Source organism: Arachis hypogaea, chromosome 2 (genome assembly GCF_003086295.3).
Source record: "Arachis hypogaea cultivar Tifrunner chromosome 2, arahy.Tifrunner.gnm2.J5K5, whole genome shotgun sequence".
NCBI classification, from domain to species: Eukaryota; Viridiplantae; Streptophyta; class Magnoliopsida; order Fabales; family Fabaceae; genus Arachis; species Arachis hypogaea.
This window is the reverse complement of record NC_092037.1, coordinates 43639634-43655002: the sequence shown is the minus strand read 5'-3', so window position 1 is coordinate 43655002 and position 15369 is coordinate 43639634. Positions and strand designations below refer to the sequence as shown.

Genomic DNA, 15369 nt, shown 5'->3' with positions numbered 1-15369 from the left:
TGGCACGCTAGTGTGTGTTAGAGCTTGGCTTCTTCATGGTCCCTTGTTCGAAACTTGTGGCTTGCATGGGTGTCATTTTCCTTGGATTTCTTTCCTCATGGAGCACGATCCTGCCCTCCACAAGGGCAGGGCAATGTTTTCTTCTCTTGGCTCCAAGGCATCATTTTGTGCTCTGCCTTTGAATTGGGCAGGGCAGGGTTGCCTTGCTTGCTTGGTCACTTGATGCTGCCCTCCAAGAGAGCAGTCTGCCCTTGTGGAGGGCAAGGTTGCTTCCCCATTGCCATGCGGCACGCTTCCCCTTTCCTTTGCCACGCTTTTCTTTTCTTGTGTCACACTTCTTAGGCCACGCTTTTCATTTTCTTTTCTTTTCTTCACCTAAAATAAACCAAACAACCACTCAAAGTATTACTAAATTCAAGAGGCTTATAAATCAATTAAAATGCAATTAAAATTAGCTTAAACCTCATGATTTAACATTAATTTCATGGTGGTTGATTGATTTAGAGAAGTTGTGCATTTTCACTCCAAATCACTTACTTAGGATGCAAGAAAGTGCATAAATGCTAACAAAACAAGTGAAATTAGCTTGAAAAATGGGTATATGATGACTTGTCATCACTAACCATCATCCATCAATAGCCATTAATGTTGTCAACTTGTTCCTTGTGATGTGGATGCATTAGTGAAACCTACAAAACATATAAAGTTACTCATTTTTCATATAAAAGATTATTACTTGAAATAAATAAGTCACAAATAATAAAAATATCATAAATGTACCTTCAACAATCTTCTGACTGTTATCAAATAAATCAAACTCTTGATCTCCATCTTCTTGTTTAGAAGGGCACAACTAACTTTGAGTGCATATCAAAGCTTCAGCCATTAATGGTGACAAAGAGCTACGGAAGATATCAACTACACGTCCACCAGTGCTAAAGCATGATTCAGAAGCAACAGTTGAAATTGGAATACCTAAGATGTCACGGGCTATGAGAAAAAGAATTATGTATTTTGAAGCATTCACTTTCCACCAAGCCAATATATCAAAATTCTCATCTTCCACAGTATCCTCGGCCAAATATCTCTCCACATCTGTCTTGCTATCTGCATTAGCCTTCTCTCTTTTTTGTTTTTTCCACATATTCACTCTATTTTCAGAAACGCCCTTGGCACCAGCTGAGACATTAATATTGTCATAAAAAATATCTCTAGATGAATCTCCACCATCATCCCTCCCTTTATCATCGGCAACCTCTTTTTCATAAAACTTAAGCAACGTGTCTAATGTGAGTTTAACAAAATCAGTCATGCTAGTAGACACTTCCTTGTCATAAACATCCTCCAAACACCAACAGAGATAATCTAGTTTGTACCGAGGATCCAATACAACAACAACAAGTAACAATGGATTAAATTTGTCAACCGGTCCCCAAACCTGCTGCGTGCTTGCTGGGAAGACGACGACGGAGTCGCGAGCGCCTGCGTGATGTGTGCTTGCTGCTGTTGTGAGTGCGTCATCCGTGGCTGCTTACTGGGAGATTGAGACTCTGAGAGTGGGTCGTGGAGAGAGAGGATGAGGCCGGGGGTTACTGGGTCAACGTCGGCCGTGAGAAGTGGCGGAGTGGAGACTGCCGAACTGGGGTTGTGGGGAGTGGGGACTCAGGACTAGGCGAGTGAGGTTGAATGGTTGAGGGAGTGAGGCTAAATTTCTGAGATCTGAATGCCCTAGCCCCCTTTCCCCCTGATTCAAATTGTATAAGTGCAATACTATTGAGACATTGAGTTACCGGGCCGCCGGACCGAGTCCTGGTGACCCGAGTCATGGCCCGGTCTCGGTTTCACTAAGCTTCAAGGTTTCATTTTTTCCTCCCGCGTCAACCCCGGGTCTCTTCGGGTCCGGGTCTTTATGACCCAAATTTTCCAGCCCGGACCGGGCCGTGCACACCCTTAGTGTAGGCCCTACTTTTTTATTCTCTTTTTATCACCATTCACAAGTTCTATGCTTTGTTTGTTTGCTGTATAAATCATGGATCTACATTGGGTCGCCTAGAAAATTAATTTATTTTGCTTACGTTTTAGAATGAGTTTAATTAATAATTTGTTATATAAAATTATTTTATATTTTTAATAAATCAAATATAATGATATTAGTTAATAATACATAGAATAATTCCGTTTAAAATAAAGTTTTGCCTTATATTATATTTACTTACAAAAATATAAAACTTAAAACTTAACAATCCACGGAATATAAAAGGCTAAGGAAATAAAGTAATTTATAAATTATCTTTAATTTATATATAATATAATTAAATTTAATAAATTCAATTAGAATAAACAATAAATTATTTATTTTATTTTAGACTTTATAAATGAATAAACTAATAAACTAATATAAGGAATTACAATTAATGTAGTAAAATTAATCAAGTATTATATACTATAATAAATTACATTGATATTTAAATATCTAATCAAAATAATTAACTAGTATAATTAAATCATATCAAAACACTTAAAAATACACCATTCTTAATTAAATACTATCTATACTATATAAACCACATTTAAATCCATTTTTCCGTGGGTATATAATTTAAAGTAATTTACAATTTATTTGATTGAATATTATAATATAAAATAATTTATAAATTAACATTAATTCATATATAATATATAATTAAATTTAATGAATTTAATTAGAATAAATAATAAATTATTTATTTTATTTTAGACTTTATAAAGGAAAAAATCAATTCACTAATATAACGAATTACAATTAATGTAGTATAATTAATTAAGTAATATAAATTATAATAAATTATATTGATATTTAAATATTTAATCAAATCAATTAGCTGAAATAATTAAGTCATTGCAATAAATTGTATTGAATGAGTTACAATAATTAAATCGGGAAACACTCTTCGAAACATACCACATTAGCTCCATCATTAAATGCAGAAATCCAATTTTTATATAATAGAATAGAATTATTTTATATTTTTAATAAATCAAATCTAATGATATTAGTTAATAATACATAGAATAATTCCGTTTAAAATGAAGAAAGTTTTGTCTTACATTACTTTTGCTGGAAATATAAAACTTAAAACTTAACAATCCACGGAATATAAAAGGCTAAGAAAATAATGTAATTTATAAATTATCTTTAGTTTATATATAATATAATTAAATTTAATGAATTCAATTAGAATAAACAATAAATTATTTATTTTATTTCAGACTTTATAAATGAATAAACTAACTAACTAATATAAGGAATTACAATTAATGTAGTAAAATTAATCAAGTATTATATACTATAATAAATTATATTGATATTTAAATATTTAATCAAATCAATTAACTGGTATAATTAAATCATATCAAAACACTTAAAAATACACCGTTCTTAATTAAATACTATCTATACTATATAAACCACATTTAAATCCATGCGTATATAATTTAAAGTAATTTACAATTTATTCGATTGAATATTATAATATAAAATAATTTATAAATTAACATTAATTCATATATAATATATAATTGAATTTAATTAGAATAAACAATAAATTATTTATTTTATTTTAGACTTTATAAAGAAAAAAACTAATTAACTAATATAACGAATTACAATTAATGTAGTATAATTAATTAAGTAATATAAATTATAATAAATTATATTGATATTTAAATATTTAATCAAATCAATTAGCTGAAATAATTAAGTCATTGCAATAAATTGTATTGAATGAATTAAAATAATTAAATCGGGAAACACTCTCCGAAACATGCCACGTTAGTTCCATAATTAAATGTAGAAATTCGATTTTTATATAATAGAATGGATTATATAAAATCAATTACAATTTATAAATTATTTTTTAGTATTTTAAAAGATCAGTTTTATTTTTGATAATATTGATCTTTTAAAAGTTTCAAGACTAATTATTTTTATTATTATTTTTATTACAAATCAAATAATATAATACAAGGTTAAAATGGTATTAAAGTAAAAACGATAAGAAGGAAAGAATTATCCACCCCTATAAAAAATTCTACAAAAAGGAGAGAATAGTAAAAAGAAAGAGACAGAGAAAGAGCACGAAGAAGAAAGTACCCCTTTGAGAACAACGCAATATGAAAAATAAGAAGGGGTAATAGTGGAATAATAAAAAATATCTATGGACAAAAAGGAAAACAAAATTTATAAAAAAATTCGTGTCTACTCTTCCAAATCCCGTGTCCATCATTGTCCTTCGTAAAAGAGTAGATATAAAAGTGTAAAAAACTGTCTCAGAGACAATGTGTTTAGTGTACATGTCTATATGTCTGTGTCCTGTCTCCGAAAACAAATGCTACCTTATATCCTTATAAATTAAGGATTCATTCCTTTTTTTTCTTTTCTTTAGATAGTTTTATACATATAAAATGTAGATCTATTTCAATTATATTTTTCTCACGTAAAAAATGTATATTTTGAGTTTATTCATAATGCAGAAATGTTTTTGTTTAGGGATATTTCATATATAAAATATACAACTGTTAAAGAATTCCTCAAGGTATTAAAAATTTTATGTTTATTTTCAAGTCCTATAAATTGATACAAACCGTAGTGTTCAAAAAGGAGATATAGTACAACACACGAGAAATAGTTACAGGTATTTTCAACCATGCTAAGTGTATACTAAAATCGACTATCAATGTAAAATACACATTAAAATACAAAATACACATTAAAAATGAGTTAAACTACATATGTATTCATACACAAATACATAGTGCCTAATTTGGTAGCTAATTTTTAGTGTGCTCATAGCATTTTGAGAGTATTTTAGCATCAATTAATCTCTCATTCCATTATCAACCCAGACACAAGGCACAATAGACCAAAACCATCTCTTTTAGCAGCAAGGGTGAAGCTACTAGCAACCTAAAGTAGCCATAAATGCTTGTTTTATCTCAGATGATCACCATGAAATGAGAAATCATATGCAGGAGGAACATCAACTATGCTACTTGAATGGGGTTTTGAAGGCCCTTCATCAAATGACATCTGTCGAGTTGCAATTTGATAAGATGCAGAAATGGGATGCGTACGGAACACATGATTACCTAAAGGAACAGAAGGGGTGGTAGAGAATGTTTCACTGAATTGGGTGGCAAGTGATTGATTGTTTGCAGAGAACATTGCGCTTTGGTACGAATCTGCACCAAGTTGACCACCCCAAGTTCCAGAAATGCCTCTCCCACGATGTAACTTTAATCTGGCAGTTGAATCATGAGCACTGTATCCAGCCATAGCTCCATAAGATATATCAGCTGGTACTCGGAACAGACCAGCAACTCCAACAGGGATGTCATATCGATTATCCTCATCTCTACTGATAGTCGCCAAAGAATTAATGTCTTTACCAGGGTTGCCACTCTTCACAAGAGGCAGCTTACTGATCTCTTCTTGTAAGGAGAGCTTAGCATGTTTAAGTGATTCCAGTACACTAAATTCATGAAATTTCTTATGAACACCCCATTCAGAGAGGCCGTTTTTGTTCATTTGGCTATCTTTTAGGGGCAGACCTTGATAAACATCAGTTGCTGACGAATCTGTCGGCTTGAAGTTGGGGAATTCATGCTTACTTGGACCTTGATTATGACTATCTGAAGTTTGAGAATGTTGGTTTTCTTGGCTATGGTTATGGATCGCCTTCAACAGAGAATGTGAACTTTCTTGAATCATGCCAGAAGTGCTGACAGTTTTGCTACTTTGATTGTTATAACCTGTATCATCAAAGGATTTTGGCATATCATCTCTGCGCTCAGCATTGATCGTTTTTTCAGGTGCATAAACACTTATGTTTTCTGATTTATCTGGTTGTATACACGAGGTGGTCTCATTTGCAGAGCATGGAATTTGAGCCTTTCTCTCATCTCGTTCCTCAGTGATGTCAGAATGATTCCCCATATCAAAAGAATCCTGCAGCATTTACGAGCCAAGTGAAGATTTTAGAAGTTCAAATAATAGTATAAGGCTTAAAATTGGAAAAAAGTGTAAAACTGAGGTCAGCTTAGAACTAGAAAAAATATAAGATGCACCAAAGATTTCTCCACTATAAATTGTTAAGAGTCTGCCGTGTTAAATATTATCAGCAGGAGGCCTAGAAGGAAGTGGCAGACCAACAAGGGGGCTTTACAATACAAGAATCTTAATCCCTAATCAAATGAAAACCTATCAGAAATGTTTTCTTATAGCAAACAGATAATAGCAAACCAGGTAAAGATCTGAAGCAGTAACATGAGATATCCGGATTTAAGATCCTAAAGAACTCTTAACAGTTTTACATAATGAAATAAGCAATGTATTCAAAACTAAAACTGATTCATATGTCGCCTAAAATCACCTTTAATGAAAGGGCAAATTACACTCACCTTGCCTGAAGTTTGGTGAAATTCCACTTTCCTCCTCTACTCTAAATGTATAAATTGACCTTCTCTCATAGTTAGGTAATAGTGTACCCAGCACATTTGTATTCATAATGTGTGTAAACATATAATGAGAGGTTAGAAAAGGTTAATATCACCTAGACAAATAAAGGGTGGTCATGATGAATTTCACCAAATCCCATTGGAGGTCTGTGTATTTGCCATTTATTTAATGTAGACCAAACATAAAATAACACAGAAATAACATTTGGAACATGGCTTATATAAGTTCTAGTGAGCATACAGGTGTACTAGTGTTATTCTCTCTAAATTTATCTTCCCATTCTCTCTGAGCCTTCTCCATTGCTTCATACTGGTCAATAAGTTGGGCCCGGTGTTCAAGAGCCTTTTCCATGTCCTCCCTTTCACATCCATCAAGATCATGATTTTTGTTTATAGCTAGCATCAAGTCTGATTCATCCTCTTCCTGAGTTTTAGATTCCATTCTCAGACGGACACAAGGCTCACCATTGGAGTCATTAGGAAAACCTTCAGAAGAAGATGCAACTTCATTCTCTGAGCTGTGAAATTACAACACTATGTATTAGCACAAGAAACAAGTGAATAAGTGTTCAAAGAGAAATGTAAATATAAACTATATAAAAAGGTTCATGCACATTACAACAGAACCAAGCCAGATTAAAGTAAGATTCTTGTTGAGATTATGGATTTTAGGTAGGAAATGAATGAATAAAAGAGAGAATAAAGATCTATCAAGAATGAAGAAATAAAAGTAGGTATGAAAACCAATCTTAAGAGATCCTCTGTGATCCTCTGTGTACGGGGAATACTTAATTAAAAAAAATTATTAATTTGGTACCTATATTATTAAAATATCAATAACTCAATTACAAAAGATATTATAGTTTTTTAAAGTGCCCTAAAATAATCAATGCATTGAGAAATCAGTCCATTATAAAAATTGGTTTAGTTTGCTAGTAAGTTCATCTTTATAATAGTTTTTAAGTAATACTGATGAAACCCATTAACAATGTGAACTTCAATATCTTTGGTGAACAAATTTGGCAATAATTTGGTTGTTTAGTGGCAAGATTAAAATAAAAGATATATTATACAAAAGAAAATAAATCTTTTCCAACCAAAACTTTTAGAAAACTAATCACATAGAAGAATGATTAATGTTAAATATACACAGAAGATTATTAGAAACACCCTTTTTACTCCTAATTGACAAAAGTAAATTTGCTTAAGAGTAAAAAGCTAAAAAAGTATGTCTTTAATAATTTAGGGAGCCCTAAATACACAAAAACAGAGGTATATACAAGCTAAATTAAATATGGAAAAGATGTACACAAAAAACATGGAAAAAGGACAATACTATGAAAATTGATCCTCTTTGTGAATTTTTATTTTATTTCGATTTTCTTTCATAGAGAATTTAGAAGAGAAGGAAAGTATTCAAAAGAGCATGAGACAGAAAGATAGAAAAAATAACAAAGCTAGATCCTAACAAGATAAATCATGCCACATTAACGAAGCCAGCCAATCCCTTTATGTGCTAGATAATGACACTATCATAAGTAGTTCCAATGGGAAGCCAAAAGTGTTAAATCTATCCCAAATAAAGTCTGCAGTAGAAATTAAATCATTAAATAGTCCTCTTTTCAAACCAAATATGCCAAAGTACAGCATAAACCAAGAAATGCCAAAAGATATTTGCATCTTTGCTTTTATAAACAAAACATCTTGTTTTTCTTTCTTTTTCTTTTTATTATTTTTTACCCCTCTTCATTTAAAATAATAAGTATTATTAACAAAAAAAATGATATTACGAAGATATGAAGATTCAGAACAAGATATACTCTTTACAGAATAATACATGAGAAGATCAAAGTTTTCCAATCTGTCTGCATCTTTAAGTGAAATGTCACCCAAAAACATCATGCTCTTTACATAAAGTAGAAGCAAGATTCCTAATTCTATCCAACAGCACTTGCTTATAAGAATATTTGTCATTACAGACTCAAGTGTTAAACTCCAGCCAAATAGTAACATAAATAACACATCACCACAATTTGGCTTTCTTGCCCTCCCAAAACCAAGAAAAGCCAGTTAACTAGAATTGATCTAAATCTTTAGAACACACTCAACACTAACCAAAGATACTACAAAATGCATTCCATGAAAAGTCAGCCATTGGAAAATGAAAAAATAAAAGAACACAAATGTGATGTTGATTTAGAATTCAACCCACACACAACAAACCCATTCAAAAAAATAACCATATGTTGCCTTTGAACTAGCAAAAAATCCATTGGTATCAAAATGTCTAATTTTAGAAAGGAGAGAATGATGTGAATTGTGAATCCACCGAGGAAACCAAAATCTTCAAAATATCAAACACACTGTTCCGAAGTGAAAATGACATGTAAGGTAATGCAAACACAAATGAGCTCCTCTTGAATCTGAACCAAACATAAAATGCAGTGAGAGGCCATATATACCATAAGGTAAAAGGTTCATGAAGCAAACTCTTAATCCACAAGACTTCTGTTGTGCTACTGGATAGGCTTATATTCCACTTCTGTGTTAGATAATAGAAGCACAAGTGTTGGATTCAAGGACCACCAACAAGTTAGATTTGAAGATATATACAAGATCTAGAGGAAGTGGACCAACGATCAACGGATCACAAGCAGGATCATATATCACAATAAGCTATGAAGGTACAGGGATGATTCGCAAGGTGTTGGTTGCAATAGAAAATAATGATACAAGGTGCATTACAAGCATCTGAGAATCATTTTTCATGTTCTCCGTAAAGAGATGAAACTGGGACACTACATTTCCTATAATTAACAATACAATAAAAGGTGGATGTTCAACAAAAGAACAAAATCGGTATAAACCCTAAACCAAAACATACAGAGAACATCTTCCTAATACCTTGCTTTTACTAAATCTAAATGTCATACAAAGAACTTCTACTTTATCTCAATATCCACACAAATAATTCATGTTAAACATTATTTAGTTTATTTATTTCATATGTTTAATGTCATAAATTGGTAAACATATATCCAAACTAGGCTTCAATTACAATGCATTTGCAGATCCCCATCCCATATATTAGATGAAACAAGTGGAACCAAGTTAAGCACTAGCTATGATGCACGGACACTGACACGGACACGGGACACGACACGACACGGGACACGCCGACACGCGAATTTTAAAATCTTACATGACACGGGGACACGCATACATATAAAATATAAAGTATTTTTTAGATAAACCGTAATGATATTTAATATTTTATTGATATTAAAATATAAATTAATTTTTTAAATTATTTTTAATGTCTTATTTTAATTATATTAAGTATTTAAAATATTTTTTGTTTTAATAAATAATAATATATATTATATCTAAATTTATTTTAAGAATATATATTAAGAATAAGACCGGACACGCTGACACGTGATGGTATTTAAGTGTGTTCAAGTGTGTCCGAAGAAGAATTTTTTATTTTTTATTGAGACACGGTTTGGACATAGCAAACACGCGTGTCGGACGAGTGTCGGTGAGTGTCGTGTCCAAAATGTGTCCGATACGCAGACACGGCAACTCAGCAAAGTGTCCGTGCTTCATAGAGCACTAGAAAAGAGTACGTTTAGCATAAACCTTAAAAGCACAACAGTTAACCATCTAGCAAATATAGAAGACAAGAGCGTTGTTATTCATGAATCTGCAAAAAGTAAGTCCCAAGAACAAGAAATGATAAAATAAAAAGAATATAACTCACCTAGTTTCTTTATGTTTTATCCGGCGACATGACTTTGCTAGATGCCTTGCAGAAGAGCTGCTTGATGATAAACTGTTTCGTCTTCTCACATGAGAAGTCTTGTACTTTTCAAGGGAACAGCAAGGATCCAGACGCCCTTTCCAGGACAAGCTTCTACCGGGTGATGGAGATGGATCCACATTTGAACCAGAAAGCTCTTCTGAAGCATGTCTTCTCACTTTTGAGCTCGTAGACCTCTCGGCAGCATTTGCATAACCATTACTTACACTGGAATCACAAGTAATATCATGGTCTGACCCTTCTGATCCCAAATCAAATTCTCCAGATATATCACCAATCCCTTGATTCTCCAGAATTGCAAGAACATCTGCTGTCGCCTTCTCAGCCATCTTCCTTTGCAGAGTGATTTTCCTCAGCTCTTCCTCTAATTCAATAACCTGATTGGCGCATTAAAGACACAGCTCAAATAGATATACAGGTAGTAAAACACATCAATAAGGTTCATTCATGCACTGATAAAACTGCATGCCTTTTCTGCCAGTTCCTCAGCTCTCTGCCTAGCACTTCTTGATATGGATCTTTCAGAAAGCAACCTAGCCCGCAAGAATTCAATAGTCATTGCAGAGGAATCCTCCATGTTGGAAGTTTTCCTATGTGACAAACACATAAATGATTAATGTAGCTTAGAAGATCTGAATCCAGTAAAAAAAAAAAGAAAACGAAACAAGATAAAGAAATATACAAAGGCATACTTAAGTAATTTAAACGTTGAAACAAATTAACAAAATTAATGCCTACATGTGGATAAATAGCAGAACATACTAAACAACTTTGAAGGCTTAGTGAGTTAAGTAATCTACAAATAAGCTTGTAATTCAAATAGCGTTGTGTAGACCCAGAGCAAAATTAACCAAACTATGCTCTATCTACCTTTCAACTATGAATCATAAAATTTCTGTTCTCTTTGTAACATACTAAATAAAACTCTAAACTAAAAAATATATATCCTCTTATCATATGAAAAAGACAATTCCAAAAGCAATATGAAAACTGATGATTTTACATAAGAAAGGCTCTAGCATGTCTCACTGAAAACGGAAGACTAACGCTTACTAACTCTACCCGAGGAGACTCAGAAAATAACGAAAACTTGCAGCTAAATTAATGCATTTGTCATCATTATAGATGAACTGATGATTCACTGATTCAAATTTGTCTACTATAAATATCCATGAGAATCCCTAGTTTTCCATCATAATATATCCAAACCTTAACGCATCAATCTTCCACTTCTGAAATGGGGCATTCTAAGTTTCTAACCCATTGGTTGGTGACATAACTGAATGGAAGACAAGATCCAATAAGTGTGAAATCCCCTCAAACATAAAACTTGGACTTTTATTTGGAGCACCATTCAGTAGATTCAAGAATCTTCAATTGGTCATTAGCTCTACATTCTAAATCTTTCTCTGGATCATGAAAATCCTTCTTAACTCATAATTAAGCCGAATAGGGTTCAATCAATTCCCAACATAAATAACAAACTTTAGCAACAGCATACAAACCAAAATATCTTTGATTTCCCATGCCTCCCAAAAAATATTCACAGAAAGACAAAAAACGAAGAGAAGGATGTTTTTTTTTTTTTTTTTGGGGGGGGGGGTGTTCTAACAATTTAACATAAAAAAATTATTGTTAATTCGATTTCCCGAAGCAAACTAGTACAAAACCAGATGTTATCCAAAGTAATACTTAGCGAGAGCAAAAAGATTAGGAAAAAAAAATAGATAAACAAAACTTAGCAGTTAAAATCCTACCTCTGATCTTGTGGATCGACCACAGGATTTCGCATCACCATGGATTACTTCAACTTTTAGCTTCAAGTATCCAAATTCAGTTGCTCCAAATTTTTTTTAAAAAAGAAAAAAGACAAAAGAGGGGAGGTCCGATTATGGTGGAACACCAGAATCAAGCACACAAAGAAGAGGACCGAGTTGGTAGTTCTGATTGTGTGTAGACTGGAGTTAACTTCATGGACTGGATCCGTTGGGAACTATGATAGGAAACTGCTTTTTCCTTTATCTTTGTTGGTAAAAGCCAAACCTGCAATCAACTTTGGAGGATCATTGCATTAGTGGTTTAATTAATGGAACTGTTTGATTTAGCAATAATTAAATAAACTTGACCCAACACAAAGGATTTTTTTTTAATAAATAAAAAAATCTTTTATTTACGAATATAGGTAATTTATAGTATTTTTATTACTTATCTCGTTTACGATAAACGAAATTGTAAACGAGACATACAAAATGTTATTTTGTTTACACTGTAAACGAGATAAGCGATAAATTACAACTTTTACATTGTATATGAGATATGGTACAACAAATTTTCAACAGCTATAAAAGAATCTTCAATCATTTATATTCTCCACAAATATTTCACTTCTTCTCCTATGTTTTTCTTCTAAAAATTAATAAAAAATGTCTAGTGGCAGTGAATACGTGGTTGTAAGTGTGTATCCCAATTGTCACATGAGAAATAATGACACTGGGATGATATTTGAGTGTGATAATTTTATTCTGTTGCACACTCGGCGAGTAAGTTCTTTGTCCGAGTTAAAGACCCTGATATTAAGGAGCATTAGTGCTAGCGGAAGAAAAGAGGTTGAAAGAGTTTGGTATAGGTTGCTAGTACCGATGAGAAATGGAGTTTTTCGGTTTCATCTGTTTTGACTCCATGGCGATGAGCATGTGCGTCCTATGTTTGACATCTATGTGAGAATCATTGCGGAATAAGTGATGGAGTTTTCTACGGAGGTTGGTGATGATGTTGGTGCCAGTGGATCTGCCACTCAAATTTCGTGTAGGATGACCCACCTCTTGCACTACCACCGCTACACTGTGCTAGTCCAATGGAAGACATGGATGTGGATGGTGAGGAGTCCAATGAGGAGTATGTTGTCGATAGCAACGATAGTAGTTCTTCTGAAGATGATGATGAGGAGAAGTTTGTACCAGAGACTCCGGTCGACGCATCAGTTTGGTATCTTCTGCCTGCCCTACACCTAATTACGGCCTTATCAACTGATGAACAGATATTTTATTCGCTTTTTTGTATCATTTTCATATAATTTTTGGTATGTTTTGTTTAATTTTGACTAAGTTTTCATAGGTTTTAGCGTAAAATTCACACTTTTTTATTCTACTTTGAGTTTGTGTGTTTTTGTACAATTTCAGGTATTTTCTGGCTGAAATTGAGGAGCTGGAGCAAAAGTCTGATTCAGAGGCAGAGAAAGCACTACAGATGCTGTCCGGATCTGACCTCCTTGCACTCGAAAGAGCTTTTCTGGAGTTATAGAAGTTTAAATGAAGCGTTCTAAACGGCTTTGGAAATCTGACTTCCGGAGCTTTCCAGCAATGTATAATAGTTCATACTTTTCTTCAGAATTGAAGGCCCAAAACTGGCGTGCAACGCCAGCCTCCTGCCCTAGTCCAAGCGTCCAGCGCCCAAAGGAAGAGACTAGCGTCTAAACACCCAAAGAGGGTCCCCTAAGCCAGTGTTCAACACGCTAGAGGCCTCATAGCACGTGGATCTCATTCAAATTCAGCCCAAACACTCACGAAGTGGGCCTCAGAAGTGGATTTTAGCACTAAAAAGACTGTTTTTCCCTTCTTATGTAATCCTTAGTCATTAGTTTAGTATTTAAAGGATATTTTACATAATCTTAAAGGACTTTATGCCATATTTTCGTGTATCATTGTGTTTTCTATCAGTATGAGTTTCTAAACCTCCTAGGTTGAGGGGAGGAGCCTGACGAGCGGATTAAATGATGGTATAGAATTCACAAAAATAATCACGTTGTAAGTATAGTTTCTAAACCAACAGAGAATCCTTTCGTACAAAAGTTTGGTTGTCACAAGTAACAAAATCCAATAAAATTTATAACCGAAGTATTGAAACCCCGGGTCGTCTCTCAAGGAATTGCAGGGAAGTATGATTTATTATTGGTTATGGAAAAAGGTATATTTTTTGGTTTTTGAAATAAGGAACAAGTAATTTAAATGGCAAGAAAAATAAATTAATAATTAGAAAAGCTCTTGGCAAGGTATGAGAACTGGAAATCCCATCCTAGTTATCCTTGTCAGTGGTGATGAGAATTATTTATTGCTCCCACTTAGTTAAACCTTACTAAATAAAGGAACGTCAAGTGGACTAATCAATTTGATTCCTCAAGTCCTAGTCAACTCCTATGGAAAGACTAGCTTTAGAGGGATCCAAATCAATCAGCAAATTTCAATTTTCAATCATCAACTGAGTTTGATAACTCAAGTGTCACCAATTACTCAACCAAAGCCAAAAGGAGAAAAATCCAAATTATTTATATAATAAATAAAAGAAAGCAATCATAGATCTGAAATACCTCAATGTGTATTAAATAGAAAAGCAAATTAAACATAGGAATCCTTAAACCAAATTGGAAAATAAACAAACTAAAGTAATAGAATAATTAAAAGTAGAAGAGAAATTAAAGGAACATTGAACCTGGAATTGAAAAGACGAAGAAATCCTAAATCCTAAAAACTAAGAACTAAGAGAGAGGAGAAAGCCTCTCTCTCTAGAAAATTACATCTAAAACCTAAAATTATGTGAATAATGAATGTTGTGTTGTATGAATGGATGTATTCCCCCACTTTATAGCCTCTAATCTGTGTTTTCTGGGTCGAAAACTGGGTCAAAACGTTGGCCAAAATCGCTGGGGGCGAATTTTGCCATGTGCAGGTCGCTGATTTTTCTGCAGAACGATGTGTCCGCGTGATTCACGCGTGCGCGTCATTTTGCTGTACGGCCACTATAGCGAATTATATATCAAATCGAAGCACCAAACGTTAGATTTCTAACGCAATTGAATTCGCATCATTTGGACTTCTGTAGCTCAAGTTATGATCGTTTGAGTGCGAAGATGTCAGGCTGGACAGCTTAGCAATTTCTTCAACTTCTTGTATTCCTTCCACTTTTGCATGCTTCCTTTCCATCCTCTAAGTCATTCTTGCCCTGTAATCCCTGAAATCACTTAACACACATATCAAGGCATCGAATGGTAATAAGAG

At 33.2% G+C, this 15369-nt stretch overlaps 1 protein-coding gene across 1 annotated transcript; it reads right to left on the bottom strand.

Moving 5' to 3' along the window:
• Positions 1 to 4575: 4575 nt before the first annotated feature.
• On the bottom strand, positions 4576 to 12449 carry LOC112743622 (uncharacterized). Its single transcript, XM_025792906.2, has 5 exons — positions 12076 to 12449; positions 10788 to 10908; positions 10259 to 10695; positions 6737 to 7013; positions 4576 to 5986 (listed from the first exon to the last, which is right to left on the bottom strand). Exons 1-5 carry the CDS (start codon positions 12114 to 12116, stop codon positions 4970 to 4972), a joined length of 1893 nt encoding a protein of 630 aa, XP_025648691.1. The 5' UTR covers positions 12117 to 12449; the 3' UTR covers positions 4576 to 4969.
• Positions 12450 to 15369: the final 2920 nt, after the last annotated feature.